At 35.6% G+C, this 13557-nt stretch overlaps 1 protein-coding gene across 1 annotated transcript; it reads right to left on the minus strand.

The window, feature by feature from the left end:
- Window positions 1-10082: 10082 nt before the first annotated feature.
- LOC121255327 lies at window positions 10083-10798 on the minus strand. The gene is made up of 2 exons (XM_041155589.1): window positions 10730-10798; window positions 10083-10472 (listed from the first exon to the last, which is right to left on the minus strand). The coding sequence occupies exons 1-2, from the start codon at window positions 10796-10798 to the stop codon at window positions 10083-10085; spliced, it is 459 nt and encodes a 152-aa protein (XP_041011523.1).
- Between the last annotated feature and the right edge of the window lie 2759 nt (window positions 10799-13557).

Raw genomic sequence — 13557 nt, forward strand, 5'->3', positions numbered from 1 at the left:
AACCTAGTTATTGAGTCTAATTAAAACTCCTAGGCAATCTCAATAAATTATTGCTCGGGGGCTTATCCAATATGGCCTATTAAATATAATTTAGACCCAATAAAAATTATAAATATCTCGAAATTACAATTATTGTGCTGGGTCGTTATAAAACTCCCCTCGTAAAAATTCCATCCTCGAAATTTTTTTAGACCTCTAACAACTTACATGCTTTCTATGTCTCTTTTACTCCTCAATAGTTTAGTAGAACTTAATATTCCAACAATTATAATCATCCCCTATTTTCGTCCGGTGTTTTACTAAACATTTAAGCGTACACGTTGGCACGCTACGTGTCAACTATCATACACTCTAAATTCAACTCAAACTTAAACAAGTATCTGCCTTAACAATGTGATTGATTAAAAGCTTAATAATAAATTCACCCAACAATTATCTTAACTACACATATATTAGTAACTAATGATCTCCACATAAATAAAACTCTCCACATGAAATAATAATAAAATTCTCCAACTAAAATAATAACCTCAATTAATCGTAACCTAAAACTCTCCAAAGTTCGGATCATAAATATTACACTTTGTTTTTGGTGATAGAATCGTGTTACCTATAGAACATAAGATATGTTCCACCAATCATCATGAAATATCATACACCATTCATAAATCTATGTCATAAGTCCAAAATCCACTAAATTCATTCCTAATTTCCTCGGATCAAACTCCACAAAATATAAGACTATTTCTCATGAACAAGATACTTCATCAATATTAAAACCAAAGGTTTCTAAACTCATATTTAGAAACTTCCAAACCTTATGCACTAAAATCCTTTCACGTACTAGGTGCACTTTGACATGCATTTATTTAAAATTATCATTCTTAATTTTCATGAACACACTAAATAATAAAATTTAAAAATACGTACTGCATAGCTGGACATGCCTTGAGGAGACTTTGGCCTAGATCTTTTTTTTTTTCACTTTTTGTTTTCAAATTTTTTTTTTCCTTGTAATTTTTTTTTCAAAAGTTTTGTTCTCTTTTATTTTCAAAATCTACAAAATCTTTCGACCTGGGCTCTGATACCAACTTGTAACACCCCTCTCCCCATGGTTAAAAATAAAGTCACTTTTGAAAATTCTAGGGAGCTTGAGTGTTACTACTTAACTTGACTTAAAAATAAATTTTCTTAAAAAAATGCAAAGTACAAAGATTTATTATAATAAATAGAGTCATTTTGTATTAAAATACTGAAATCATAAATGAGAGTGCATGAAATGATTATTAAAATTTCTCAAAATTTGTGCTATAAAAATTATAAGTTAAAATCTTTGTACATAATTAAGGTCACTATAACGCCTCCTTGGACTAAGTCTCATAATGCAACTCTATCGTTATAAATATTTTGACTTGGGGTGGTTTAAAAACATAAAAACAAACTAAAATGAGTCGATGACTCAATAAGAAACCCATCATAACGTAAACATACTTAACATAATGTTTTTCAAAAAATATTTTTCATGTTGAGAATTAAAATCATGACAGATCATACAGATGTTTATGCTATGCATGACTGATTTATTTGAATTAATTGACTAATCTGATTTATCTTACTCATTTGACTTATCTAGTTGGCTAACACACTTAACCCTATGTGTAAGGTTGTTCACTAACTTCCCTTGCTGCAGTAAGGGAAACTGACTGTGCGGTACTCTAGCATACTACGGTGGATCACGCTTGAGTCCGTGACTTGCGCCCACCCTGAAACTGCATTGGTACCATTCATCTGAATGACTATATGATTATCTGTTATGAGTTTATCTTATACTTGATCTTAAGAGAACTTATGTATTTTATGCAACGTGAGATGCATGACATGCACAATACATATATAACTGTAATATGCGGAATGAAAAATAATGAATGAAGTGCTTGCAAATATCATAACATGCATGGTACATAAACACTGGTTTTGAAAGAACTGGCTTTAATAATAATATATATAACCAGCTAATGTATGTTAATCCTAATTTATGATCAAGCTACTTACCTTACTGTGTTGTCTTAAAAATTTTTTGACACAAAATGGATCACGATACTGGACTGTGCGGTTTATGGTTTTTTTTTTTTTTTTTTCCAAATAACATGCAGAAGGGACATAGAGATATTTGGGAGATAGTGACGACCAGTTTGAGTTGGATTCGGTTAAAGAATTTTAACGTGAAGGTAACTAGTAGAGTTGTATCACTGTTGGAATAGAATGCGGACGAGTTCGAGTTGGACTCGATCAAGATCATTCAGGAAGAGAGTTTGAATTTAAAAACATGATCTAGTAGTTCATTCAATTTAGGATTGACAATGACTGAGACTGTGTAGAAGACTTCAATCAATGATAATTTTAAATTGAAATAAATTTTTAATGGCCGATCTGTAAATTCTAAAAGAAGTCTAACTCGTTCAATAAATAATAAATAGAATTAAATCTAGTTATTGGGCCTAATTAAAATTCTTAATCAATCTGAATAAGTTATCGCTCGTGGGCTTATTCAGTATGGCCCATTAAATATAATTTAGTCATAATAAAAATTATTAATATCTCGACATTAGAATTATTGGGTTGAGACGTTACAAGACTCCCCTCCTTATAAAATTACATTCTCGGAATTTGCTAGACCTCCAATAACTTACATTCATTCTATGTCTCTTTTACTCCTAAATAGTTTAGTCGAGCTTAATATTCCAACAATTATAATCATCCCCTATTTTGGTAAGATGCTTTACTAAACCTTTTAAGTGTACACTTTGGCACACTATGTGTCAACCCTCATATATTCTAAATTTAACTCAAACCTAAACAAGTGTCTGGCTTAATAATGAGATCAATTAAAAGCTTAATAATAAATCTACCTAACAATTATCTTAACTCCAGGTACAATAGTAACTAAAGATCTTCACATAATTAAAACTCTCCATATGAAATAATAATAAAATTCTCCACCTAAAATAATAATCTCAATATACCTAAAACTCTCTAAAGTTCGGATCATAAATCTTACACCTCGTTCTTGGTGATAGAATGGTGTTACCTACTAGGTGTGGGTAGTAGGCTGCCTAGCTAAATGAATATTGATACAACCAGCATACAATCAGTTTTACAATTACTAGGCGTATGTTATGCTAGCAAATTACTTTTTTTTAAGTAAAAGGGTTCTAACATATTATTTTGCATTTTTAAAATAATTACAAAAAGGTTTTATATAATTACGTACTCGTAGGTTTTAATAAGCTCTTGTTCTAGTCTCTCCTATTAGGATTCATCACAAATCATTAACTGTGATTTTACCGTTTTCAAAAATTCAGGATTTCATACTAAAAATAGACAAATTGGTATCGAGACTAATTTTTAGAATTTTCAATATTGTATTCTCAATTTCGATCATTTTGATACTTCCATTATTATGCAACAGCCAGACCCACACATGGTAGCCTATTTCACGTGGCCCATACCACATGATTGTTAATAAAAATATATCACGTGTCACTTTAATCACGTATACCGTCCAAATCGTTGATGATATATCAATGAAACTATATATTCTTATTTAATATTGAGTATTGGATATGAAGAGCCTTGAAAATTAATAGTCAATTAAGGCTTTTTATTTCATGCAATTATTTAGATTTCAGGTTTATTCAATTGGTGATTGATGGAAAAATGAGAAGATAATAATGATAGTACGTGCACACCAATTTTGAAGTCGCAGAGATATTGGTGATGGAGAGTCGGAATTAGTTAAAATGAATACGCGATAGAAGGGACTGCAATTTCATTTTCATGCATTGTAAACTATTACTTCAGGAAGTTAAAGAATAGTCTTAGAAGTAAGGCTAGTTTTTTTTTTTTTTTTTTTTTTTTGAATATATTGTTTTTCCTCAAGAATACATCCTCTGACTAAATCAGGACACTCCTCTATCCAAACTATTTCTCCTTAGCAAGACAGTGCATGTTTGGCAAGTAGGTGTGCCACCTTATTTCCTTCACGTGGAATGAATCTAATTGAACACTGCTGCCGACTCCTTCTAAAGCATTTGATGTCTTCAATAAGTTGACCATGTTCAGACCAATTCTCCTCTGGGCTATTAACATCATTGATCACTGCTTTGGCATCACCTTCAAACAGCACTGCATTTAGGCCAATTTCATCACATAAGACCATAGCTCTCCAAAGCCCTCTTATTTCTGCAATCTGTGGTGTTGATGCTGCTTCATCCTTCCGACATAGAGATGCAATGACTTCACCCTGCCAGTCCCTTACGATGATCCCAACACCCATTTGATGATTCTGGCCATCAGTAGCTGCATCCTAGTTAAACTTAAACACATTAACATCTGGTTTCTGCCATTTAATATATATGTATGCTCTTTCAATTGTGTTAATATGTTGTATCATCATACTCTGAACTCCTTTAAACTCTTCCAGTTCCTTCTTTGTCACAGTAACTACATATCTTGGACATTCAAATTTCTGCTCAAACACAAATTTATTTCGTCTGTGCCAAATTCTTCTGAGAATTACTGTTGTCTCCTCCAGCTCATATTTTTTAGTTTAAAAACCATATTCTCCCATAAGTTGAGAAAAACATCATCAGAACTGCTCCATTTTTTACCTGGACTACTGTTAAGATTGCAAATTGTAAAGCTTTTTCACTAACTCTTTATTGCTTCATTACGTACATTTGGAGAAGAGTACAAATAAATAGATTACAATTGACTATGCTATGTATGGAAACAAATGTATATGGCATGCTAATTCCTAAAATCAAGTTGATGCTAATTTGCTACTGAATGTATATGGTAAGTATGCTAATTCCTAAAATCAAGTAAATTGGAGAATCTGTCAATACTCCTCTCAAGTTAGCACATAGAGATCCGTAATGCCCAATTTGCGTGAAAAATTAGAAAAAAGTTCTCGCCTAAGACTTTGGTTAAAATGTCAGTAACTTGCTCATTGGAAGAGCTATGAACGGCAGCAAGGAGACCCAAGCAGATCTTATCACGGGTAATATGGCAGTTAATCTCAATGCGTTTGGTACGCTCATGAAACACTGGGTTGTGAGAGATGTAGAAAGCAGATTGATTGTCACAATGTAAGGTGAATGGCTTAGGGTGAGAGATACCAAGATCAGTGAGAAGTTGCTTCAACTACGTGCGTTCACAGGTAGTGACAGCCATAGCGCAGTATTCGGCTATGGCGGAAGAGCAAGCCACTGTAATCTGTTTTTTTGTACGCTAGGAGATAGGACTCGTGCCTAATTGAATGAAGTATCCTGTGGTGGAATGACAATTGGTGGGAAAACTGGCCCAATCAGAGTCAGCATAGGCTGTGACCTGTGTCCCGCTAGATGATGAGAAGAAAATATCTTGCCTTGGATTGCCTTTAATGTAACAGAGAACAGGGGTAGCAGTGGTCATGTGGGGAACCCGAGGAGCATGCATAAACTAACTGAGGATATTTACTACATAGACAATATCAGGACATGTGATGGGCAGGTAGATGAGTTGTCCAATGAGTCGGCGATAAGCACAAGGGTCGGGTAGGAGATCGCCGTCATGAGTGGTGAGCTTCAAGTGTTGCTCCATAGGAAAAGGAGCGGTCCGAGCACCAAGTTATCCATTGTCAGAAAGAATGTCAAGAGCATATTTGCGTTGATTGAGGAAGATACCTGTGTGAGAGCGAGCAACTTCGAGTCCAAGGAAGTATTTTAGAGGACCAAAATTTTTGATTTTGAAGTGTGTGGATAGAGCACTTTTGAACACCCCAATTTGAGAAATATCATTGCCGGCAACCAAGATATCTTCAACATAAACAAGGACAAGAGTGATAGTGGTGGGAATGACCAAGGTGAATAAAGAATGATCTGCTTGAGGCTGATGAAAACTTGCATCAAGAAGCACAATGGCTAGTTTAAAAAACCAGTTGCGGGAGGCTCGTAGAGAGATTTTTGGAGTTGGCAAACGTAGGCCTCCCCTTGATGCAATATCCGGGAGGTGGTGTCATGTAGACTTCTTCATCAAGATCACCAAGTAAAAAAACATTGTTGACATCAAGTTTATAGATGATCTAATGTTTTGTGGCAGCAATAACTAACAAGCAGCAAACAATAGTCATTTTGGCAACGGGAGCGAAAGTCTCATGATAGTCAAGACCTTCAACCTGAGTGTAGCCCTTGGCTACCAGCCAAGCCTTGTACCTTTCGATGGAACCGTCCGTTTTGAGCTTAGTTTTGAAAACCCATTTGCAATCAATAAGTTTCTTATTAAGAGGAAGTGGCTCAAGTGTCCAAATTGAATTTTCCTCAAGAGCACGAATTTCAGTAGACATAGCTTCACGCCAATGAGAGTGGCAAGGAGTATCAGAATAACAAGATGGTTCAACAGAAGCGGTGAGAGCAGTTAAAAAATTAAGATGAGAAGATGAGAAACGAGAGTAGGTAAGAAAAACAGATAAAGGATGAGTAGTACCTGAGGTCTATGTAGCAAGTGAGGATTCTGTGGGCTTCGTGTGTAAGGTTGGACAGACGCAATCTTGGAGATAAGCAGGTCGAGTAATAGTGCAGCGAAGATGGGGGGTGAAGATGAAGTAAAGAAGAAGATGGCAATATAGGTTCAGGAACAAGAAGAGGGAGGACATGGAGAGATGAAAGAGGAGGATCAGAGATGTGCTGAAAAGGAAATTGCTATTCATGAAAGGTGGCATCACAAGAATAAAAGATTTTTTGAGTGTCAATGTTGTAAAGCTTGTAGGCTTTATGGGTGCTAGGACAGCCTAGGAAAACACATTGCGAGGTACGGGGAGAAAATTTATCGTGATGAGCATGGAGGGTTTGGGCATAACAAAGACAACCGAACACACGAATGTAGTTATAGCTGGGCATTTTAGAGAAGAGAAGTTCAAAATGAGATTTATTTTGAAGAATATGACTGCGTGTACGGTTGATGAGGTATGCGGCGGTGAGAACACACTCACCCCAAAATCTTAAAGGTAAGTGGGCCTAAAAGCAAAGACTGCGAGCAACGTTCAGAAGGTGCCGACGTTTACGGTTCGCAACGCTATTTTGTTGTGGATTTTCAACATAGGTACGGTCATGAATGATGCCATCATGAAGATATGTTTGAAATTGGTGAGAAGGAAATTCTTTTTCATTATCAGTCCTAATAATTTTAACAGTAGTATTGAATTGATTTTGAACAAGTGCAAAAAAATGCATGAGATGAGTGTATGCTTCAGATTTATAACGCATAAGGTATATCCAAGTAGTAAGTGAAAAATCATCGACTATCGTGAGAAAAATAAAGAGCCCCACATATAGAAGAAGTATGATAGCCACCCTAAATATTACAAAAAATACGATTAAAATGAAAAAAAAATTATTAACATGAGTAGGAAATGGTAATATGGTGTGCTTAGAACCATCACAAATGTCACAAATAGAAATAATACAGGGAGAATTAAAAATACTAGGAATGGTGAAACTAGAAGGGTGACCTAGACGCTGGTGCCACAAGGTCTTATTAGCAATAGGTTACGCAGATAGTGCTAGAATAGGATGGGGTTGGTAGACGTAAAGCCCATTGCAAAACTCACCCGCTTCAATCAGTCTTGTCGATTGTGGGTCCTAAAAGAGACAAGTGGTAAAAGAAAAAAAAAATAACACAAGAAAGATTAGTGGTGAGTTGAGGGACAAATAAGAGATTAAAAGAGAATTGAGGGACATAAAGGACATTAGACAAAATAAGAGTGGGAGAGAGGACGCAGGTCCCAAACCCTTCAATATAAATGGTCTGGCTTGTGGGTAGCCAAACTAGATTATCAGAGGCAAGGCTCCTTAGATTGGAGAATGACTCACGACGGTGGCACATGTGGTTGCTGGCACCACTGTCCAAGACCCAGTCACTGTAGCGATCAAAAGAAAAATTAGGGGAAGAAGCGTTACTGACAAAGTGAGCCAAATGGAAAGAGGAGGAAGTGGACGGTGTGAGCATGGCCATCAATTTTTGGTAGAGCTCTGGCGAAAGACTTGGGACTGGACTCAAGGCAGGGAGTGTGGTGGAGACCTGATTTGCAATCGGTGGTGGTTGGCCAAGAATAGAGGGCCGAGATTTGTGGCGGGGCTCTCGGCCAGGTGGGTAACCAATGAGATCCAACAATGGTCGTGAAGATGGCCGTCCTTGCCACATGCCGTGCATTTCAGTGGAGGTTTGAAATGGCCGGTAGATCGAGCAGCCAAGGAGAGGGTGTCGAAGGGTGTAGATTGGATATTCAAGAGCCCCTACTGTTCTTCTTGAAGAAGTATTGAGAGAACTTTGCCGATTGAGGGAAGAGGATCCATGGCTAGAATCTGGGTACGGAGAAGAGCAAAGGAATCATTTAGTCCAAGAAGAAATTGGAAAACCCTTTCATCTTCAATCTGTTGTTGCAGTTCTTTGAAGTCATTGTTGCTTTGTAAATATCCAAGTTCATCCCAAATCTGTTTCATTTGATTATAATACTCATGGACAGAATTTGTTGTTTGTTGCAAGGAGGAAAGTGCTCGTTTAAGATGGTATATGTGAGCATTGTTGCCATGGCAGAACCGAGATGTGAGATAGACCCAAACTTCACGAGGATCAATATGATACTCAAGAGAATTAGCAATTGAAGGGCTGATAGAGTTGAGAATCCATATGAGAACCATATCCTTTGTTTGGTTCCATTAAGCATATTCGAGAGGTAGGATCTGGTGGGTTGAGTGTGCCATCAACAAAACTTAACTTATTTTTGGCTTCGAGAGCATGGGGTCATGTTTTTCTGCCATTTGGGAAAGTTATCTCTAGTGAGGAGACCAGCGACAAGAATGTGGCTAGGGGAATCAGAGGGGTGGAGTAGGTAAGGAGAGGAGGAAGGAGGGTTGGTAACCATTTGGGCTAAGGATAGAGGATTGCATGTTAGGCTGATACCATGTTAAGATTGCAAATTGCAAAGTTTTTTCACTAACTCTGTATTGCTTCATTCTGTACATTTGGAGAAGAGTACAAATAAATAGATTACAATTGACTATGCTATGTATGCAAACAAATGTATATGGTATGCTAATTCCTAAAATCAAGTTGATGCTAATTTGTTGCTGAGTGTATATGGTAAGTAAGCTAATTCCTAAAATCAAGTTGATTGGAGAATCTGCCATTAACTACCCTCTTTAGACCATACATCAGTGGTAGTTACACGACTCCATAAAACCTGAGAGTTTGTTTCCTCCACGGTCTCACAAATGGGACATATAGCATTGTCTATAATCCTTCTATTAAATAGCTTCTTTTTAGTTGGAAGGGCATCATTCACTGCGTTCCAAAGAAACACTTTAACCCCATTTCGCACATCTAAAGACCATATTTTCTTCCACCCTATCAAATGTCCCTTACCACCTGAAGATTCTCCATCCTCCCTCATTTTATTAACTTCTAAATGGTATGCACTCTTTACAGTGAATATTACATTTTTGGTAGGTCCCCAAAATAATTTATCTTCTAACTTCATTCTATTAAAAGATAATTTGCATAGAGCACCTGCCTCACTTGCTTCAAAAATTCATGGGCTAAATCTTTCTTCCAGCAAACCACATCACTATTTATCAACTCCCCCATCTTTGCATCCTTATTCAGAATTTTAATAGGTGACTGTACAGTGAAGGTACTTGGAGTGAGCAACCATTTATCTTCCCATATCTTTATTTTAATTCCATTCCCTACTCTCCATCTTAATCCTTCTCTGAGTAAGGCTAAAGACCCCTTATGCTTCTCCAGATTTGTGATGGACATGCCCCTAACCTTGCATCTAGGATAGTCCATGTTTTGTAGTATTTTTCCTTCATAATTTTTCCTGCCAGTGATGAAGGATTTATAAGAAGCCTCCAACATTGCTTAGCCAAAATGGCTTAATTAAAACATTCTATATCCCTGAATCCTAGCCCTCCTTCAACTTTTGGCCTACCCAAATGCTCCCACTTCTTCCATTGGATCTTTTTGTCTTAAGTTTTGTGACCTCACCAGAACCTGACCATTATATCAGAAATTTCTTTACATAACTTCTTTGGAAGCTTGAAAACACTCATGGTATATGTCAGTATGGCTTGAATCACTGCTTTGGTAAAGATCTCTTTGCCAGCTTGTCTAAGAAAATTGTTCTTCCAGTTTTGCAATTTACTCCACACCTTCTCCTTTATCTCCCTAAAGGCTTTAGATTTTGACTTCCCAACCATTGATGGAAGCCCTAGATACTTCTCAGCATCCCTACTCACCCTAGCTCCTAACTCTCTTACAATCTGATCCTTGATATCTAACTTAGTATTTAACATACTTGTTTTTTGCAAATTGAGACTTTGACCAGAAGCTGCTCGATATTGATCCAAGATATCTGCTACATTCCTCCACTCCTACAAATTGGATCTACAAAATAAAATACAATCATCATAAAAAAGGAGATGATTAATGCTTGTACCCCATTTTGCCACTGTTATACCTCTAATAGCACCTCTAGCTTCTGAGTACTTTATCAAGGAACTAAGATCTTCTGTACAGATAACAAAAATATAAGGTGATAAAGGGTTACCTTGTCTTAATTCCCTTGTAGGCACAATCACTTCACCTGGCTGACCATTTACTAGTATTGAATATTGAACTGAAGACACACTGCATCATCAAACCCACCTGTCTTGGCCCAAATCCCATTTTCTTCATAATTGCTTCCAAATAGACCCATTCAACCTCTCATAGGCTTTCGAAATATCCAGTTTAATGGCCATACTTCATTTCCTTTTCTTCTTGGTTTTCATTGAATGCAAAGCCTCATACGCCACTATAATGTTATATGATATTAGCCTTCCAAGAATAAAGGCAATTTGAGACAAAGAGATCACATTAGGCAACAATTTTTTCAACCCATTAGCAATAGTTTTAGCAATGATTTTATATAGAACATTGTACAAACTGACGGGCCTAAATTCACCCCTATACTCGGACGGGATACCCTGCCCCCACACCATAGGGGCGGGTGCCGAGGGCGAAAATCCCACCATCGTCCCATGCTGGGCTGGGCAGTGGGGAAGGGGTAGCACCCCTACTAATAATAGCTTTACTGGATAGGGCAGTAAGGCTAGTGGATGACCATGTTTCGTTTACTCAAATCTTTAAAATTTCTCTTGTATAAAATAAGAAAATCTTTAAAATTTCTCAACTAATATCTTTCAATCTCAAAAAGAAAAAAAAAAATGTCCTTTTAAACTTTTTATCAAGTAGTTTATTTATGTTTTAATGAAAAGTAAAAAAACATAAAAATCAAACAATTTTTACAAAAAATCAAAACAAAAAAATCTTATTAAACTAGTTAAGCAGCTGCTATTCCGGACTGTGTTTTACTTGCCGGATCATGCTACACTCGCTGAGAAGATTAATCGAGAGGGGGGTATAGAGTGTGTAAATTATTTTTACATATTTTTTAAATATAAATCACAAATTCATTAAAAAATAATTTCTTAACTATTATATATATATAAACCTACAATCGACAGCATTTTCCTATAGCTTTACGGTTGATTGACTGACTCAAACCTCCCGCATTTAAGAGAAAGGAAAATGATACTTGTGCCATGATTTTGTCTCTTAAAGGAGGGTATTTTGTTTATTTATTTTTTATTTTTTTAATAATTAAAGAAGTGAATATTAATGAAATGGCCTATTTTTTTTAAATATTTAAAAATATTTAACAGAAAAAGAAAAAGAAATACAATTACACTTATAAGGGGATTTTCCCCACAAGGCCCAAGAGGCCCTATCAAGTCCAACCCAAAGCAGAAAGCCACGAACCCAGCCCACTAGGAGGCTCCTCTGTACATAACCTGCAGGAGGGATGATGGTGCACAGGATAAGACTTGTTGATCTGAGAACTCCTTGAGTATTGTCCAGTCTTTGAGTGCCCACCCACACTATAGGCGTGATATACAGAGAACTATTGATCCACTGATAGAGAAGGCATGAACGGACCAGAAGGAAGGCGGACTAAGAGGAGAGAGTTAGAGAATCACGCCACATTAATAGTTCCGCCACTCAGACAACTCGCCATATTAATGACACCCTCGCAGAGCCACGCCACATTTAAATACTTTGACAAAAGGAATAGTACGAGAAATGTAGGCTTCATGAAAGTAGGCACGATCTGTTCCTCAGACTAGTAGTATAAATAGCAGATCTCAGGTACGAAAATATTCTCTCTGATCCCTAGACTCTCTTACTTATTTGCTACACTCAAATAATATTTACTAACTTTGGTATCGGAGGTTCCCAGCCCCAAGGCCACCCTCTCAAAGCCGTAATATTTTCTATCTTGTGCAGGACCCTTTTTGAAAATTTGAGTTGTTAGAACTTGGCTCAAAGGTTTGGGAAACATGACGTTAACAACACTTATAGTAAATTTGAGGGGGCAAAACTTATGGAACTAACTAGTAATACCTTCAAGAGAAAAGCCCATGTCGTGACAAATTTTATGTTGAGTTTAGGTAGTGAGGTGATCTCAGATATTTTGTGAATAATAATAAAAAAATAATAAAAAAGTAAGGATATAATATTAAATAGTATTGAATAATAGGTAAAAAGTAATAGTAAAATAATAAATAGTAAGCTAAATAGAATAAGCTGAATGGAAAAATTCTGGTGCACTTTACTACAATCAAGCTTTTTTAATTGTCAATTTCTCCAAATAAAAAAGTATATATGTACAACTCTTTTAGGCCAAGTATGTCAGTCAAATAATTTTTAAAAAGCTTTACTATTTTTCGTAACTTTATTCCTAAACATAAAATAAATCTTAAAAAAAAAAATATTTCAACTTTTCATTTTCTTAATACCCAATCGATAATAAAATTATTACAAATTTTACAAATTCAGAATAAAAACACTTTTAAAAATTTATGTTAAAACAAGTTTTTAATCTACTTATTAATTTTCACAAATTTCAATACAATTTTTTTTTTCAAAACAAATTCAAAAAATTATCTCTTTTCCCAAAACCAAATAACAAATATATATAAAAAAAAGTTCTCAAAATTCTTAAATATTCTAAAAAATTCTTGGTAACCAGACATATCCTTAATCTCGGTTTCCCCTTCTTTCATTTTAGAAGTAGGCATTAACTATCAACCTTTTTTTATTCATACGGTATTGATTTAAAAAAAGAAATACCACCTCAACATGGTTGAATAAAAGTGAGATGAAAATTTAATATATATTATTTTCGTTTTAAAAAACAAGAGTTGATCAAATATCATATGAATAGAGCCATATCAACAAAAAATAATAGAAATGAAATCAGAGTGGAGTATATAGATATTTCCTACAAGGTGAAATTCATATCTGATAAAAGTTTTTTTTTTACCTAATCCAAAGAACTTTCTTCCCCTTTTTTCACGGTAAAATATCATTATGTAGATGCCAAATCAAGATAGGCAACCATAAACTTTGGAACAG

Source organism: Juglans microcarpa x Juglans regia, chromosome 3D (genome assembly GCF_004785595.1).
Source record: "Juglans microcarpa x Juglans regia isolate MS1-56 chromosome 3D, Jm3101_v1.0, whole genome shotgun sequence".
NCBI classification, from domain to species: domain Eukaryota; kingdom Viridiplantae; phylum Streptophyta; class Magnoliopsida; order Fagales; family Juglandaceae; genus Juglans; species Juglans microcarpa x Juglans regia.